At 45.9% G+C, this 18,994-nt stretch overlaps 1 protein-coding gene across 6 annotated transcripts in view; it reads left to right on the plus strand.

Moving 5' to 3' along the window:
- The window catches only part of casp7 (caspase 7, apoptosis-related cysteine peptidase), a 76,840-nt gene that overhangs the window by 50,030 nt on the left and 7,816 nt on the right, over positions 1–18,994 (plus strand). For all 6 annotated transcript variants that reach the window (XM_072479427.1, XM_072479429.1, XM_072479433.1 and 3 more), the window contains 3 exons: positions 6,266–6,414; positions 7,536–7,664; positions 12,675–12,850. In XM_072479427.1, coding sequence (XP_072335528.1) covers positions 6,266–6,414; positions 7,536–7,664; positions 12,675–12,850 — 454 coding nt within the window. The remainder of the gene's footprint in view (positions 1–6,265; positions 6,415–7,535; positions 7,665–12,674; positions 12,851–18,994) is intronic.

Consider the following 18,994-nt stretch of genomic DNA (forward strand, 5'->3'; position numbering starts at 1 on the left):
TTTCGGTTGCACCGAGGGACGAGACAGGGGTGTCCCCTGTCCCCCCTGCTCTTCGCACTGGCGATTGAACCCCTGGCTATGGCACTGAGAGAGTCGAGGAACTGGAGGGGGTTGGTGCGGGGTGGGGAGGAGCTTTATGCGGACAACCTGCTGCTGTATGTGGCGGACCCGGTGGGAGGAATGCATGAGGTAATGAGGATGCTTAGGGAATTCGGGGACTTTTCGGGGTACAAGCTCAATATGGGGAAGAGCGAGCTGTTCGTAGTTCAGCTAGGGGACCAGGAGAGGGGGATTGGCGAGCTCCCACTAAAAAGGGCGGAGAGGAGTTTCAGATATTTGGGGGTCCAGGTGGCCAGGAGCTGGGGGGCCCTGCATAGGCTTAACTTTACAAGGCTGGTGGAGCAAATGGAGGAGGAGTTCAAGAGGTGGGACGCGTTGCCGCTGTCCCTGGCAGGTAGGGTGCAGTCAATCAAAATGACGGTGCTCCCAAGGTTTTTGTTCCTGTTCCAGTGCCTCCCCGTGTGGAATCCTTGTGGAAGGCATGTCCACGTGTCCTGTTGGTTTTTAAAGGTGAAGGCAAATTTGTACTGGCACGCCTTTGCCAGGAATGGACCAGAATCCATTACTGATATCCGAAACCGTAAAGTAACGGGAATTGAGTCCCTGCTTGAGCATGGTCTCGGGACTTGTGGCTACAGTGTGGGCTTCTGCGGGGATGACTTTGGTGAGTTCCCGGTAATCGATGGTTAGTCACCATGATCCATCGGGCTTTCTCACTGGCCAAATGGGGCATTATTAGTGGAGGCTACTGATCTAAGTATGCCCTGCTCTAATAAGCTGTCGATTACTTTTGAGATTTCTCCCTCTGCCTCTTGGGGAAATCCATATTGTTTTGGGGCCTAGGGTCAGGTCCTGTGATTTGTACGGAACCAGTCATCCAGCCACAGTCGTGTTTGTGGGTCGCGAATGCTGTCCTGTTCTTTTGTAACACTGCCCTAACCTGCTTGTCCGTGCTAATTGTCGTCGGGTTAAATCAAAATTCACCTACTGTGCTAATTTTGTTTCCGTATTCACCTATTGTGAGCGTTGCGGGGGCTCTTGCAGATTTTGCCATTTTCCAGACACATTGGTTGACTGGATCAAAGGATAGGTTGTGGGAATTCATAAAGTCAATTCCCAAAATGTGTTCTGCTGTGTGGGGTAGATCGACTAAGACTATGGGGTGCTTGGTGGTGATGTTGCCGAATTGAATGGGTACAGGGGCTGTGATGTGTCCCTGCTGTGAGTGGCCTGTAAAGCTGCTGAGGGTGATGGTGGCTGTAGTGGGCCACGTGTCGTTTTGAAACATGGCGGAGGAATTTATTGTAGTGCGGGACCCTCCTGTGACCCAGGGAAATTCGATGGGCTGTCCCTGTATTTTTGGTGCAACTACCGGTCGGCCGGACCTATCCCAAAGGGTGTCGCAGACCCAACTGGGGGAGCCCGAACACCGTCAGTCCGTTCCGTTTAGGTCCTTCTGATCTGAATGGGTGCTTTATCCTGTTCTTATTTAGAGTGACTGTCTGCTGGGCTCTCTGTTGCTTTTGCGGGGCATTGCATTCTCTTGCAAAGTGTCCCAACTGTCCACAGTTGTAACACTCCTGTGACTTTTGTGGGGGCTGTTCTTGCCTTCATTTACCCATGCGGGGTTCTGGTGTGCCTTAACTGCTTGTATGTCTGCTTCTGCCTGCTTTACTTTGGGATTTTTAACCGGGTTTGTTTTGTACAGACTGCTCCCAGGCGCAGGACAATCTTTTTACGACCCATTTCTCATTATGAGCCTCCTCTGAGGGGTCATAATTGGCGCAAGCTTTTTGTCCTGTTTCTGTGGCATGGGAGATAAGGGTGCGGGTCCATTTGGCCATGTTGTCAGTGGACAAATGGGCGCAGTCTAAGTCTCCAAAACCTGCTGCAAAATGGATCCACAGGCGTCCAGCAAACGCTATGGGGTGCTCGGTTTTCTTTTGCCTGCATTTATTGAGGCCATTTACGGGGTCACCCCTGTTATACCCGATCGCGTCTAGGACCGCGGTATGCATTTCTAAAATGGGTGCCTCCTCCTACATTCTGGGGCCATCCTTTCTCTTTGAGGTACTTCCTGATTTCCTCTTCCCAAATGGGACATTGTCCTACTCTACTGCTGCTGGTCGCTGCGACCACAAATTCTTCTGAGTTCATGAGGCGTTGCATTGCCTGCATTGCCATCTTTCTTCTCTGAATACTTTCTTAAATTTGGAGCAAGGGGTACTAAGGCGGTGTTGTAATTACGGATATGGCTTTCGCTATTTTCCGAAATACAAACTCCCGACAGTTTTGTCGCAACAAAAAAATCAGTTTATCTTATAATCCTGTTAGTTACGCATGCATTTAACACACTTCCGAATTATGAGGATTGATCAGAGCTGCTTGAACACTTGTGGTTTTCTGTTCCCAATTGGATCTCTAATTCAAATTTTTGGGTTCTCCCGGAGTGGTTAAGCCACTTCTAGTTCGGGTCCCGTCAGAATGTCGCCAGTAATATGTTGCTAACTTTTGGTTGGTTCAATTGGCTCTGTTTTATTTATTTATTTATTTTTAAAAATTTTATTCTCTTCCTTTTTCACATTTTCTCCCACATTTACATCCATCAACAATAAACAATAATCAGCAAGATATGTCAGTCCCCATAATAACAATGATCCCATCTACCCACCAACCCCCAAACCTCAACCTGCATGTTTACATAAACAAATGACAAAAAGGAATCAGGGATTACCTGTAGTCACCCTTAATCTTACACAGCTCCCCCCCCACCCCCCCCCCCCCACCCCCCCCCCCACCCCCCCCCCCCCCCACACACCCCCACCCCAGGTCTCCAGCTCCTCCCGTCCACTGCCTCTTGTAAAACTCCTCCCAATCTCTGTTCCTTTCCCCCAACTTTCCACCCCGGCTAGACCACTCGGACCCTGTTCTACCAGGCTCCGATGGCCGCAGCCCCTCCCCCCACCTCACTCCCGTTCACTGGCCGGATTAAACCGGCCAGCGTGGAGGCCCCCGCCCGGGTTCCTTTCCCACTTACCCGGCCCTAGGAAAGCCCAACGATCCCCTTTTAGCACACAAACCCCGCATATCCACCTACACCCCAAAGAACCCTCATTTCGAGTGAAAGTCCCGTCCCTTCTCTTGTCCAAATATATACCACATTGGCTCCTTTAGTCTCTACACCCGCGAGCAGTGATAGAAAAAATAAGAAAATACAGTCATGAGGTTACATCGGCACATGGCCATTCCTCAATTTGTCAGTTCTGCCACAGTCCTTCTGCTTTCGCAAACTCCTCCGCTGCTTCCGCCGTTCCAAAATAAACGTCCCTGAGCTTGTAAGTCACCCTCAGCTTCGCTGGATATACAATGCCGCACCGCACCTTGCTAATGTACAGTGCCCTCTTCACCCGGTTGAAGGCAGCCCGCCTCCTTGCCAGCTCCACCGTAAAGTCCTGGTATACACATATACCAGCTCCAGCCCACTGCACCACCCGCTTCTGCTTGGCCCAGCTCAGGACCTTCTCCTTCACACTGTACCTACGGAAGCACTGAGTCACTGCCCTTGGTGGCTCACTCGCCTTTGGTACAGGCCTCCTCGACCGATGAGCCCGATCCAGTTCATATCGGGAGGGATCCTCCCCCTCCCCCAATAGTTTTGCCAACATCGCGGCAAAGTACTCAGTCGGCTTCGGTCCTCGCAGATCCTTGTTAGTATCCATCACCTTCCGCATCTCTTTCCCCATCAAGTTGATCACCGTGCTGCAATAACGTCTCCTCCACTTCCTTCAGCGCCTCCCCTTGCTCTCGCACCTCCGCCACTGCGCTCGCCACCTCCGTCCTCACCGGGGAAACCGCCTCCTCCACCAGCACACTCAAAACCTCCCTCATCTCCTTCCTCACCGTCTCCATGCATTTCGCAATCTGCGCCAACTGCTTTTCAAATTCCGCAGCCATCACCTTAGTTATTTCTTCAGCCGTAAGCAGTGCAGCCTTCCCTGGTGCTCCAGCCTCCAGTTTCCTCGGGGACCCCACCGTGACCCTCCCACTCCCCGACGGACCTCAGTTGTTTTTTTTTCCGGCCGTTTCTTTGCTCACCCTCGACATTTTTCTTTGCGTTTTTTTTCCTCCTGTGTCTTCACTGTGCCTCCTCCGTGCCTTCTCCCTGCTTCTGATGCCTCCGTGGACCCCGGGACCGGGCTTAAAGCCCCGAAAATGCCGTTCCCAAGCAGGAGCCCTCCATTGTGCGGCCGCCTCCCGCCCACCGTCACTGGAAGTCCAATTGGCTCTGTTTTATAACCTTTGCTCTCGAGTCGCCAGGTATATTTATGATGCCGCCACAAGGTTCAAGTTCAAGTAATGATCAATAACTCAATACACCAATTAGTAAGATTCAAATCAAAGCACATTTATTATACACAGTAAATCACTACTCATGCATAAATTCTACTTCTAAGCTACTTCTACAGCTAACAGGCCTATACTCAGCTTCGGACTGGCCCACCAGGTCAGGGGAACAAATGGCCTTTCGTTCGGGTTCTGCGTCTGGGATTGAAAAGCTGGTAAGGACTGGTAGCTAGGAGTGCCTATCTCGTAGCGAGCGTTGACTTGAGACTTACGGTGTTATGGCGGCAGCTGAACAGTTCACTCTCGGGTTGGTTCGCGTTACTGAGTGACCCTGTCAAGAAGGACGATTTGAACTTGGGGGCTTAACTTTATAGTCCCCAGGAACTTCCCGTCTTTCGGGGTGGACCCTGTACCTGGTTCCAAGTGATTGGACTTTGTTCCAATCACTTGGTTCGATTTCTCCAATACTGGAGCGGTTCCCTGATCGATGGGCGGTCTTGAGGTGTCCGTTAACCCCTTTTGTGTTGGCTCCTGCTGGCGCCGAGGAATCTGGCTTGGCTTTGTTTATCCCAAATGTTTTGATTGTTCCCGGGGATCGCGCATTAGTATGTAGGTGGCTGCTACATTATTATGCAGATGGCTGCTTGTATCGATGCTGTCTGGGCTTTTGCAGAGTTTAATACACAGTAACTTGCGCCTGCTAGTTTCTGCCTGTGTTGGCTGAATTTCCCTGCAGCCTTTGCTGTTCTCCATTTTACGTCGGGAGTTGGCCAATCCAGGTGGCTACAATGGATTCATGAGCCAAAATTGGAGTGGAAAATAGTCACAGTGAGCTTTCTGGGTTTGCTGATGAAATGAGAAATTTTTATCTTTTAATTTTCATTGCGCACATGAAAATGTCCTGGTGAAGATAGTACCGTCTCTTGACACACATACATAGAAAATAGGAGAAGAAGGAGGTATTGCTGGTTATGACATTGGCTGTTTGGATTTCTTGCAGCTGGTCGCCTGGTTTCTGATGGAATCTGATGGAGTTTTTTCTGGGCAACAGCATGCTGATTTTTTAAATGGAGACTAAAAATGACTTCCTCACCATGTGACTTGAGCAAGTTCAAAGTCCCCTTTTTCAAAATCGTGTACTGAGCACGCATCCTGCGTTGTAGTTTGATTTTTGAAAAGTCTAGATTGGATGAGAGACCTTCACAGTACAAACAAATGTCAATGGGTGTCCATTCGCCATCGTCTTTTACACATGAGTTTGAACGTTCCTTTTGTCTGTGGAGAAACAACAGATGAGCCAGCTGGAATGCAAACATTCTTTTGATGATGATCCATCCTTAGGCAAAGGATTGTGTGAATTCCCCAAATGGCTGTGCCTGTTCATATTTAATTAGGTAATTGACTGAGAGTTGGAGTTGCCTGGAGCTCCTCAGCCAAAAGGCCACATGATTTGCAGTGACTATTTGAAAAGACTGTGTTCAAAATGTATTGACTGAAAGTTCATAATATACTGGAAGATGACAATACAAGCAATTAAAATATTGTAATCAGGTCAGCTGTTTCTTGTTTTCTGCTAACTCCATTCATCTGGGCTTCTCCTAAGGAAATTTACACATGGCTGACATTCTCGAGAAACAAATTCACGAGTGAATTCTTGAGTGTGAGAAGAATGACCCAGGTTATGTACATTCCACACGAACAGCTAAACACGACAAAATAGCTTTCTGACCCCATTCTATTCATGTGCAATGCCTAAAGAGATCGGTTAGCTTTAAAGAGGAGCGGCAAGAGCAACATTGTTATGTCTTTGTCGAAGTAAATTACACAGATGACAATCTGGTTCTGGTTTTTTTCCGTACAGCAAGAAAAAAAAAGATGAACAAGGAAGGGATTCTGAAATATCTGATTGTCACACACGGATTGTTGCACCTACATTCCTGTATAATATGAACTTCAAAAGTGTAGGAAAGTGCATTATTATCAATAATAAGAATTTTGATGACAAAACAGGTATTGTACCACTTTCATGAATTTATTTTGTGGCTGCTGGGAATTACTTGCTAAACCGCATAGACCGGTTTTGAGCATTAACAGTGAATCTTTCCAGGACAGCACGGCGGAACAATGGTTAGCACTGCTGCCTCACAGCACCAAGATCCCAGATTCGATCCCGACTCTGGGTCACTGTCTGTGTGGAGTTTACACATTCTCCCCGTGTTTGCGTGGGTTTCGCCCCCACAATCCAAAGATGTGCAGGGTAGGTGGATTGGCCACATTAAATTGCCCCTTAATTGGAAAAAATGAATTGGGTACTCTAAATTTTTTTAAAACACGAAATCTTTCCTGCAGCAATACCTTTTTTTTGGCATGTTAATTTCAGGAACTAATAATGTTCACTGTGACAACAAGCCTGGCCATGTATCTTGATCTCTCCACTCTCCAAAAGAAGTAGCTTTCAGCAGTGCAGGCTAGCTTTAACGGGTGCTAGTAAGTTGTAATTTTGGGCCCACTGCTAATGTGTGCAGCCAATAAACGGCACAGCTAGCATTGGCTGCATGCAGCAATCATTCAAATGAGCGGACAGTGGGCATGTTGTATGCACTATATTGAAAGGACACATGGGTTAGTTCTTTTTTAAATTTAGAGTACCCAATTCATTTTTTCTATTTAAGGGGCAATTTAGCGTGGCCAATCCACTGGCCTGCACATCCTTTGAGTTGTGGGGGAAAACCTACGCAAACACGGGGCGAGTGTGCAAACGCCACACGGACAGTGACCCAGAACTGGTATCAAACCTGGATCGCTGGCATCGTGAGGCAGCAGCGCTAACCACAGCACCGCCGTGCTACCCTAGAACAAGTGTTAGTTGGCATTGCGAGCCCCATGCCCGTTTTCAGGGGCTACCCAATTTAACACTTCTTCTAGGGGGGGAATTATAGCTGCTTTATTATACTGGTTCTCTAAAAGCACACCCCTTCCGCTAAACTGCACTAACTTAAAGACAACGGTTGGTAAAACCAGACACGTACTGGCAACAACCTGTCAGTTTAATGATTTGATAATTTTGCTGACTGAAGTAGCTATGTGAAGGGATTATATCAACTGTTCTGACCTTGTATTGTTTGTTCCAGAAATGAATGTGCGAAACGGCACTGATATTGATGCTGGGAATCTGCTTGCATGTTTTACCTCTTTGGATTTCAACGTTGTTGTTTTAAATGATCAAACTTGTTCTCAAATGGAGAGGATACTGCAAGATGGTGAGTAAATGTTTAAATAAAATGGTCTGGTTTAAGTAAGCTGTAATCTCTACTTTGTGCTCGCTTTCTTGCAGGGATACAATGCTCTGTAACCGTTTTAGTCATCAAATCTCTCGTATCCTAAATATCACATTGATATTCCAACCTATTCTAGAACTCTTTTGAAAAACGTCCTTGCTAAGATTACACTCCCTAGTAGCTTCCAAGAAAATACAAAGTCAGTGTTCAGACAAAATGAATACTTAAGTTTGTGTTTATTAGCCAAGCTTTTTTAGTACATCTACAACGCTGGCATCTGCCCGACAATGTGAACAATTACCCAGGTTTGGCTTGTACACAAGAAACAGGACTAAACCCAACCAACCAATTACTGCCCTATCAGTGTATCCTCCATCATCAGCAAAGTGATGGAAGGAGTCATCAACAGTGCTATCATCCGGCACTTACTCAACAATAATCTGCTCATGGATGCTCAGTTTGGGTTCCGCCAGGGTCTCTCATCTCCTGGCCTCATTACAGTCTTGGTTCAAACATGGACAAAAGAGCTGAATGCCAGATATGAGGATGCCCTTGACATCGAGGCAGCATTTGACCCAGTATGGCATCAAGGAGTCATAGCAAAACCGGAGTCAATGGAAATCAAGGGGAAAACTCTCCGTTGGTTGGAGTCATACCCGGCACAAAGGAAAATGGCTGTGGTAGTTGGAGGTCAATTATCTCAGCTCCAGGACATCTTCCTCATCCCCAATCCCACGTTTAAAAAAAAACTAGATCTTCAAAAATGTTATGGAGTTCCTCAGGGTGGTATCCAAGGCCCAACTATCTTCAGCTGCTTCATCAATTACCTCCCTTCCATCATAAGGTCAGAAGTGGGGATGTTTGCAGATGATAGCACAATGCTCAGCACCATTTGCAACTCCTCAGATAATGAAGTAGTCCTTGTCCAAATGCAGCAAGACCTGGACAACATCCAGGCTTAGGCTGACAAGTGGCAAGTTACATTTGCACCACACAAGTGCAAGGCAACGACCATCTCCTACAAGAGAGGATCTAAACACTGCCCTTGACATTGAATGGCATTACCATCGCTGAATCCCCCATAATCAACAATCTAGGGGTTACTATTGATCAGAAACTGAACTGGACTAGCCGTATTAATACAGTGGCTACCAGTGCAGGTCATAGAATCATAGAATTTACAGTGCAGAAGTAGGCTATTTGGCCCATCGAGTCTGCACCAGCCCTTACAACCAGCACCCTACTCCAGCCCACGTATCTGACCTATCCCCGTAAGCAGTGATCCCCACTTAACCTTTTTGGACACTTAGGGTAATTTAGCATGGCTAATCCACCTAACCCGCACATCTTTGGACTGTGGGAGGAAACAGGAGCACCCGGAGGAAACCCACGCAGGCACGGGGAGAACATGCAGGCTCCACACAGTGACCCAGCCAGGAATCGAACCTGGGATCCTGGAGCTGTGAAGCAACTGTGCTAACCACTATGCTACCGTGCTTCCTAGGTCAAAGGCTAGGAATCCTACAGTGAGTAACTCACCATCTGACCCCCCCCCCCCCCCCACCACACCCCACCCCCCCCAAAGCCTATCCACTATCTGCAAGGAACAATTCAGGAGTGTAATGGAATACTCTTCGCTTGCCTGGATGAGAGCAACTCCTGTGGCAAGCGTACGGACGAATAGGACAACATCGGACTATTTTAGGCTGCACCGAGGGATGAGACAGGGATGCCCCCTCTCCCCACTGTTGTTTGCGCTGGCCAAAGAGCCGTTAGCAATTGCTCTGAGAGCCTCAAGGGGCTGGTCCGGGCGGGGGGGGGGAGGGGGGTGGAGCACAGAGTCTCGCTCTATGCAGATGACCTTCTTTTGTATGTATCGGACCCAATAGAGAGAATGGAAGAAATCATGAGGATTCTAGGGGAATTTGGCTGGTTTTCGGGATATAAGGTAAATATGGGGAAAAGTGAGATGTTTGCGATCCAGGCGAGGGGACAGGTGAGGCGATTGGGGGAGCTGCCGTTTAGATTAGTAGGGGGAAGCTTTTGGTGCCTAGGCATTCAAGTGGCGCAGGAATGGGACCGGCTGCATAAAATAAATCTGGCCCGATTAGTAGACCAAGTGAAGGGTGATTTTCGGAGATGGGACGCGCTCCTGTTGTCATTAGCTGGGAGGGTGCAGACGGTGAAGATGACGGTCCTCCTGAGATTCCTGTTCGTGTTTCAATGTCTCCCCATCTTTATTCTGCGGTCCTTTTTTAAACCGGTTAACAAAGTGGTCACTGGCTTTGCTTGGGCGGGCAAGACCCCGCGAGTAAGGAAGGTAATGCTTGAGCGGAGTCGGGGAGAGGGCGGGCTGGCGCTGCCAAATTTTAGTAACTATTACTGGGCGACGAATATAGCCATGATCAGGAAGTGGGTGGTGGGGGAGGGGGCTGCATGGGAGCATATGGAGGCGGCTTCATGCAAGGGCACCAGCTTAGGGGCATTGGTAACTGCACCTCTGCCGTTCCTGCCGGCATGGTACTCCACCAGCCCCGTGGTGGTAGCGGCCCTGAGAGTCTGGGGGCAATGGAGGAGACATGTGGGAGCAGAGGGAGCATCGGTCTGGTCCCCAATCTGTAATAATCACCGGTTTGCCCCGGGAAGTTTGGATGGGGGGGTTCCGGATATGGCGGAGAGCAGGGATTGGGAGGATGGGGGATATGTTTATAGAGGGGAGCTTTCTGAGTATGAGGGCGCTGGAGGAGAAGTTGGGTTGTTGAAGGGGAAACAAAATCAGGTATCTGCAGGTGCGGGACTTCCTACGTAAACAGGTGTCAACCTTCCCTCTCCTATGGCTAAGGGGGATTCAGGACAAGGTAGTTTCCAGAGGGTGGGTACGAGAAGGGAGCATCTCTGACATTTACAAGGAACTTATGGGGTCAGAGGAGACGCAGACAGAGGCGCTGAAGCGCAAGTGGGAGGAGAGATAGAGGATGGTCTATGGGCGGACGCGTTGAGTAGAGTCAACGCGTCCGCACATGTGCCAGGCTCAGCCTGATACAATTCAAGGTCGTTCATCGGGCTCACATGGGTGGCCCGGATGAGCAGATTCTTTGGGGTGGAGGACAGGTGCGCAAAATGTGTGGGAGGACCAGCGAACCATGTCCACATGTTCTGGGCATGTCCGAAGCTTGGGGGATTTTGGCAGGGGTTTGCAGATGTCATGTCCATGGTGCTATATACAAGGGTGGCACGGAGTCCAGAGGTGGCAATTTTCAGGGTGGCGGAAGACCCAGGAATCCAGGAGGAGAAAGAAGCAGACGTTCTGGCCTTTGCTTCCCTGGTAACCCAGAGACGGATACTATTAGCTCGGAGGGACTCAAAGCCCCCAAAGTCGGAGACCTGGCTATCTGACATTGCTAGCTTTCTCTGTTTGGAGAAAATTAAGTTCGCCTTGAAAAGGTCACTGTTAGGGTTCGCCCGGAGGTGGCAACTCTTCGTCGACCTCATCGTGGAAAATTAATCATCAGCAGAAGGGGGGGTTAGTTTAGCTTAGAGTAGGGGGTTAATAAAGGTGGGACCTGTAAGGGAGGGAGACAGCTTTTGCACTAAGTTTATAGTTTCATGTACATTGTTTGTTGTGTTGTTGTTGTAATACCAAAAATACCTCAATAAAATGTTTATTAAAAAACAAATGTTCAGATCACGGTGTACAAATATCTTTTTGAAAAGTTCAGGTATGTTGTATGAGGACAGGATTGCGTGCAACTGCTGATGTGCACTGTCTAATCACACATTTACGACCATTTGTTAAAGAATCTGATGGTTCCTGGTGCCCATAGCACCCAGCGTGAATCAGGGCACTCAGCTGAGAAAGAAGAAAGAAAGGAGAAAAGAAAAGGTCAAGCTATATCAGATGGGGAATGAATAGAAATGAAGGATCGGATTGGATTGTGTTTGTTTATTATCACGTGTACCGAGTGAGGTACCCTCAATAACGAAGTTTAGAGATTAAACTGTAAAGAAGGCTTTATTAGACTAAGAACTATGTTAGAGCTGAGACAAGTGCTGACTGCTACACAGCCCATGAGGCAGCCCTTTATATATGGCTCACAGATGGGCGGAGCCACAGGCGGAGTCCCCAGGGTTCCAAGCCTGGTCTTAAAGGGGACATCACCTTACATGATGATAAGGCAGTAACCGTTCATCACACCGAGGTACAGTGAAAAGTATTGTTCTGCGTACAGTTCAGACAGCTCGTTCCATATATGAAAAGAAATACATGGGGCAAACATAAAATACACAATGTATATACATAGACACAGACATTGGGTGAAGCTTACAGGAGTGTATACTACTCAGTAGAGAAGATGTGTGACGAGATCAGATCAGTTCATAAGAGGGTGGTTTAGGAGTCTGGTAACAACGTGGAAGAAGCTGTTTTCAAATCTGTTCGTGCGTGTTCTCAGACTTTTGATTTGAAGTTGAACTAACTTAAGTATATTTAACATGTTACAATTATTAAAAGACGTGTACGTAACGATTTATTTTTGAGCTAGTGAAAAAGTGGACAGGAGGCGTTCCGACAAAATCACCTAAGTGGCATAAATAATTGCATTTTTAATCAGAAGTTCAGGGGATAAAGTAACGTGTAATATTGGTCATATCTCCTAGTATTCCTCCAGCTTAAAAGAACACTTTTTGGAAATTGTAATTTTGATTATGGTGCTGTCATTGTCTGCAAATGCCTGGTATGATGGCCTTGTATAGGGTGAAGCTGTTGTCCTCTCCTTGACCTCCGAGCAATTGGGTACCATAACAGTTGTCCCTCTTTTGAAATGTTTGGCATCTGGTGTTGATGAGCAAATACTTCTGTTGATTTAGTTTCAAGGAACTCAACTGCTAATTCTATACAGATCACTGTGAATCGTACCATGATAAAATTCATCGAAATAATACATTTCCTTTCGGAGTGCCACAATTTTGGATATAAATACTGTCACATTTTAGTTTCTCAGGAAAATCACACCAACAATGCATGTTTTGCATGCATCCTTTTAAGCCATGGTGACGAAGGCATGATCTATGGCACCGATGGAGCAATGCCTATAAAGAGACTCACTTCTCTCTTTCGAGGGGATATGTGCAAGACGCTTGTGGGGAAACCAAAACTCTTCTTCATTCAGGTAAGACGATCATCCAGGATTTTGCTTTAATAATGGGGATGCTTAGAAAATTTTAATGAGTCAGCTTGAGGAACCTTGTACTCCATGGTCAAAGACAGTTGGGTTTTATTTTATTTTAAAAAGGATAGATTTCTTTCCCCCTCTTCTGTACCTGAGTTGATATTTCCCAAATGGAATATTTAGAAGGAAGAGACCGAATTGGGCAGCATGGTAGCACAGTGGTTAGCACTGTTGCTTCACAGCACCAAATTCCCAGGTTCGATTCCTTGGGTCACTGGCTGTGCGGAGTCTGCACGTTCTCCCCGTGTCGGCGTGGGTTTCCTCCCGGTGCTCCGGTTTCCTCCCACAAGTCCCAAAAGATGTGCTGTTAGGTGATTTGGGCATTCTGAATTTTCCCTCTGTGTACACAGAGTACTCTGTGAACAGGAGCCAGAGTGACGACTAGGGGATTGTCACCGTAACCTCATTGCAGTGTTAACGTAAGCCTACCTATGACACTAATAAAGATTATTATTATAATAAAGATTATTATTATTACATCTCTGCAGTATGCAGGATTTCTCAGGACTTCCCCAGGATCTATAATTGGCCCAGTGCCTGTAGTAGATGCAGACTCAGTGTTCGCATTGGCAGGTGCATTCCGAGGTTTCCTCCATTTCCTCTAACCCTGAAACACTCAGTGCTTTAACAGATGAGTGTTTCTGCAGTACCGGTGTTTACCAAGTGGGAAACATGTTACCCTGGGGAAAGGGCGGATGCCATGGCGGTCTACTTTTTCTTGATTGTTGCCCGATGGAGTTTTTAGCGATGAGAGCTTTTACGGACCTTCGCCTCCCATTCTCTGTAGTTGGGGGGTTCCCAGCTCCAGTGTCTCTGGTGCCCAGGCTCATGAACCCTCACTCACCTTCCCACTGCCCGCACTAGTGAGCTGCAGGTTGTGTCTATGAGCAGCAAGCGCAGGAGAGATTGTGATTGGAGGAGTGGCGGGAAGGTGAATGCTACCTGAGCCTGAACAGCGCACTTGGCGCAGGAGCAGCAGCTGCTGGCCAAAACATGTCTGAACGAGAGTGGCGGCTGCCTGACCCACAGGTCAGTGGGCTGTTGGATGGACCTGTCCTGCCTGACTGTTGCCATCACCCTAATGGAATTGTCTCAAAAAGACACAGGAGTGAGTGGAGGTCGGGAGGTTGTAAAGAGGGGCTACTGAGGGAGAGCGTGAGTGAGTTGGGGGAGGATGTTGTGAGACTGCTGGTTGACCCTGTGGGAGGGTGGTTAGAGTAGCTAAATTATTTTCAAATTTTCCAAATGAGAGTACAGTGAATGCAGAAGAAGCATAGGATTCCGACAGTGCAGAAGGAGGCCATTCAGCCCATCGCGTCTGCACCGACCCTTTGAAAGAGCACTGTACCAAGCCCCCTTCCCCACGCTATCCCCTTAACCCCACCTAACCTACACGTATTTGTACACTAAGGGGCAATTTAACACTGTCAATCCACCTAACCTGCACATTTTTGGACTGTGGGAGGAAACAGGAGCACCCGGAGGAAACCCAAGCAGACACTGGGAGAAAGTGCAAACTCCACATAGTGACCCAAGGCTGGAATTCAATACGGGACTTTGGCACTGTGAGGCAACGGTGCTAACCATTGTGCCCAGTGCCGCCTTTGTGTGCACGATTTGCATCCAAAGATCATACAACACGGCGTCGAACTGTTTGCCTCCTTTGAAACCTGTTTGGCTGCAACTTTTCCAAAGTTAAAGGGTGGTCGTTCAAATATATATTTTTAATTCTTTCATGGGATGTGGACGTCACTGGCAAGGTCAGCATTCATTGCCTATCCCTAATTTTGCTAGGCCATTAAAGAGTCAACCACATTGGTGTGAGCCTGGAGTTCCAAATAGGCCAGACTAGGTAACAATGGAAGATTTCTTTCCCCATAGGACATTAGAAAACCAGATGGAGTTTTATGACAACTGACAATTGTTTCATGGTCATTAGACTTTTAATTCCAGATTTTTATTAAATTCAAATTGCACCATTGGTGGGATTGGAACCCATATCTCTGGATTACTAGTCCAGGGACAAAAGCACGACAGCACCACCTCCCTACTTATAGGGTATGCAAACAATTAGTAAAGAGGCCAAATCCTGGATACATTTTTAAAAAAAATATTCAAAGCCTTTCAAGATATACCTATTGGTATCAAAAGAAAAATACTGCAGAGGCTGGAAATATGAAATAAAAACAGAAAATACTGGAATGAGACCGAAGGTCTGGCACTATCTGAAATGAAATGAAATGAAATTCGCTTATTGTCACAAGTAGGCTTCAAATTAAGTTACTGTGAAAATCCCCTAGTCGCCACATTCTGGCGCCTGTTCAGGGAGGCTGGTACGGGAATTGAACCCTCGCTGCTCGCCGCCTTCTGCTTTACAAGCCAGCTGTTTAGCCCACTGTGCTAAATCAGCCCCTGTGGAGGGAGAAACAGTTAATAGTTCCAACAGGTGAACTTTGATCTGGGAAACGTAATGTAATCAAGTGGTAACTGGAGTCACAAAAGCTGAAATCTCCTTTGCCCTTTTGGATAAAGGTGCCTGCCACTAACCTTTAAGTAAATCCAATTTGGAAATAAAAGCGGACTGACCCACTTTCTCAATGCAATCCTCCAAACGTGGGATAGGATAAGAGTCCGTACTTGTAACTGCATTAACCTTTTTATAGTCCACACACAACCGTTGGGTACCATCTGGTTTAGGAACCATCACTATGGGGGAGCTCCATTGGCTGCAACCCACTTCAATTATGCCATTTTTAAGCATACTCTCAATCTCTTTGTTAACCTGTGCCAATTTTAAAGGGTTAAGCCTGTATGGATGTTGTTTGATTGGAACAGCATTTCCCACATCTACATCATGTATAGCCATTTTAGTACTTCCCAATTTATCGCCACAAACCTGCCCATGTGATATCAATAACTCTTTCAGGTCAGTTTGTTTTTCCTCTGGAAGATAACTCACCAATTTATCCCAATTTTTAAGAATATCCTCATTTTCCAATTTAATTTGAGATATGTCAAATTCACAGTCATCTGGCTTTGGTTCGTCACTTTGAGTTAGAATCATTAAAACCTCCTCCTTTTTCTCTCCTTCCCTTTCAAAGTACCTTTTAAGTATATTCACATGACACACTCGGTGATTCTTCCTTTTATCTGGTGTTTTTAACCACATAATTCACCTCACTTAATTTCCTTTCAATCTGATAAGGTCCACAAAACCTAGCTTTTAAAGGCTCACCTACCACTGGTAACAATACAAAAACTTTATCTCCACTGGCAAAACTACGAACTTTGGATTTCTTGTTCGCGACCGTTTCATCACATTTTGTGCAACTTTTAAATGTTGTCCAGACAATTCACCTGCTCTATTTAATCGTTCCCTAAAATGTGACAGTAATCCAATAATGTAATTTCCGATTTCTCACCCACCAATTTTTCCTTAATCAACTTAAGTGGTCCTTTTACCTCATGACCACAAATTAGTTCAAAAGGACTGAATTTGGTTGACTCATTTGGAGCACCCCTAATTGCAAACAGGAGTAATGGAATTCCTTTATCCCAATCCTCCGGATAATCTTGACAATAAGCCCTCAACATTGTCTTTAATGTCTGATGCCACCTTTCTAACACTCTTGGCGATTCTGGATGGTACGCAGTTGAATTAAATTGTTTTATCCCTAAGCTATCCATTATTTCTTTGAATAACTTTGAGGTAAAATTTGATCCTTGATCCGATTGTATTTCTGTGGGTAGTCCATATCTAGTAAAGAATTTAAGTAACTCCTCCACAATCTTTTTAGCTGTAATATTACATACTTGAATGGCCTCTGGAAACCTAGTAGACACATACATTATAGTCAAAAGATATTGATTCCCACTTTTTGTTTTAGGAAGCGGTCCTACGCAATCAATTAAGACCCTTGTAAAAGGTTCCCCAAATGCTGGAATGGGTATTAAGGGTGCTGGTTTTATCACTGCTTGAGGTTTCTCTATCACTTGACATGTGTGACATGATTGACAAAATTTAACTACACCTGAGGGGCTGGTTTAGCACACTGGGCTAAATCACTGGCTTTTAAAGCAGACCAAGGCAGGCCAGCAGCACGGTTCAATTCCCGTAACAGCCTCCCCGAACAGGCGCCGGAATGTGGCGACTAGGGGCTTTTCACAGTAACTTCATTGAAGCCTACTTGTGACAATAAGCAATTTTCATTTCATTTATGTAGTCCAGCCCAATAATAATGTTTCTGGATTTTAGCTTGAGTTTTTCTTGTTCCCAAATGACCTCCCACTGGTACCTCATGTGCAACTCGCAACACCTCCTTTCTATACCCTACCGGCAATACTACTTGATGAACTTCTGCCCACTTTTCATCCGCCTGCATATGTAAAGGTCTCCATTTTCTCATCAAGTCATTACTTTTACGGTAATAACACTCTGGTATACACTCAGATTCCTCTTCTGTTTATGCTTTCTGATACATCCATTTTATTTCTACATCTTTTTGTTGTAACTCCGCCAATTTTCCTCAACTAAAAATATCCGCCTCATCCTCCACGTGTTCTTGTTCTTTTTCAACCATCTGATCAAAAATCATTTCTGATAATTGCACTTCAACTTCATCTTCACTCTTTGATTTCTACTCTTGTCTTAACCTGTGACTTTGCGACCTTGTTACTACACAATCTGGAAAAATCCCAGGATATTCGTCCTTCAACACTTCAGTTGACTGATTTTCCACTGGCTTATCAACCACAGTAGGCATCACTCCCACTTGCGATCCAGCTATATCATTACCAAGCTAAACTGTATTCCAGGACAAGGTAGTTTCTGTATTACTCCTACTACCACTTCACGACTCTTCACTGGACTTTCCAACCTTACCTTATATAATGGAACGCTACTCCTCTCACCCTGAATTCCACATATTACCACCTTTTCTGGCAACATTCTTCCCAAAATACATAACTCCTCATCTCTTACCATTAAAGATTGACTAGCTCCCGTATCTCTTAAAATTGTGACTTCTTTACCTGCTCCTCCTGATACACATGAGTAAACTTTACCCACACAAGTAAATTCTTTAAAGACATCTGGCACCTTCTTATCAATCACCTCTAGATCAGGCTGTACAATCTTTTGCACCTTCTTCGCTTCACTTGGGCTTTCCTTTACCACTTTAACAAACCCCACTGTCTTATCCTGTTTTATCACATTAGCCTTCCCAGTGCTTTTCTTCAACCGCCAACACTGTGACTTTACATGGCCTAGTTTATTACAGTGAAATCATTTGAAACTTTTCATGTCTCTTCCACCCTCCTAGATTTCCTTTTTAGTCTTAGGTACACTCTCCTTATTATCTCCCATCAGATCACCTTTACTTTTACCACTTGAGTATTTCTCATGTCCCCAGTTTCTATCCCTCACAGGCTGAAACTGATGTCAGAAACCAAACATCTGCCATTTCTGCTGCTAATTTTGCAGTTTTAACCCTCTGCTCTTCCACATGAGTTCTCACTACATCAGGAATTGAATTTTGAAACTCCTCCAAAAGTATAATTTCTCTGAGCTTCATACGTTTAGTCTATTTTCAAAGCCCTTATCTACCTATCAGAATTACTCTGTTTGATCCTTTCAAACACCATGTATGTTTGACCAAATTCTTTCCTTAAATTTCTAAACCTTTGTCTGTAAGCTTCAAGCACTAGTTCATAAGCACCTAAGATGGAATTTTTCACCTCCTCATACGACTCAGATACCTCCTCTGATAGTGATGCAAGTACTTCACTAGCCCTACCTACCAGCTTTGTTTGAATCAGTAATACCCACATGTCCTGTGGCCGTTTCATTTGTTTAGCTACCTTCTCAAATTAAATGAAAAAGGCTTCCACTTCCTTCTCGTCAAACCTTGGCAATGCTTGGACATATTTAAATAGATCCCCACCACGCCTTGGACGCTCTCTCTCACTATCCTCATCACTATCATCCAACTGTACGTTTCCCTTTATGCCTGCCAATTTTAACTGACTGTCATGTTTCATGGCCATTTTCTGAAGTTCAAACTCTCTCTCTTCATCTTTTTCCCT

This window comes from Scyliorhinus torazame, chromosome 16 (assembly GCF_047496885.1).
Source record: "Scyliorhinus torazame isolate Kashiwa2021f chromosome 16, sScyTor2.1, whole genome shotgun sequence".
NCBI lineage: Eukaryota > Metazoa > Chordata > Chondrichthyes > Carcharhiniformes > Scyliorhinidae > Scyliorhinus > Scyliorhinus torazame.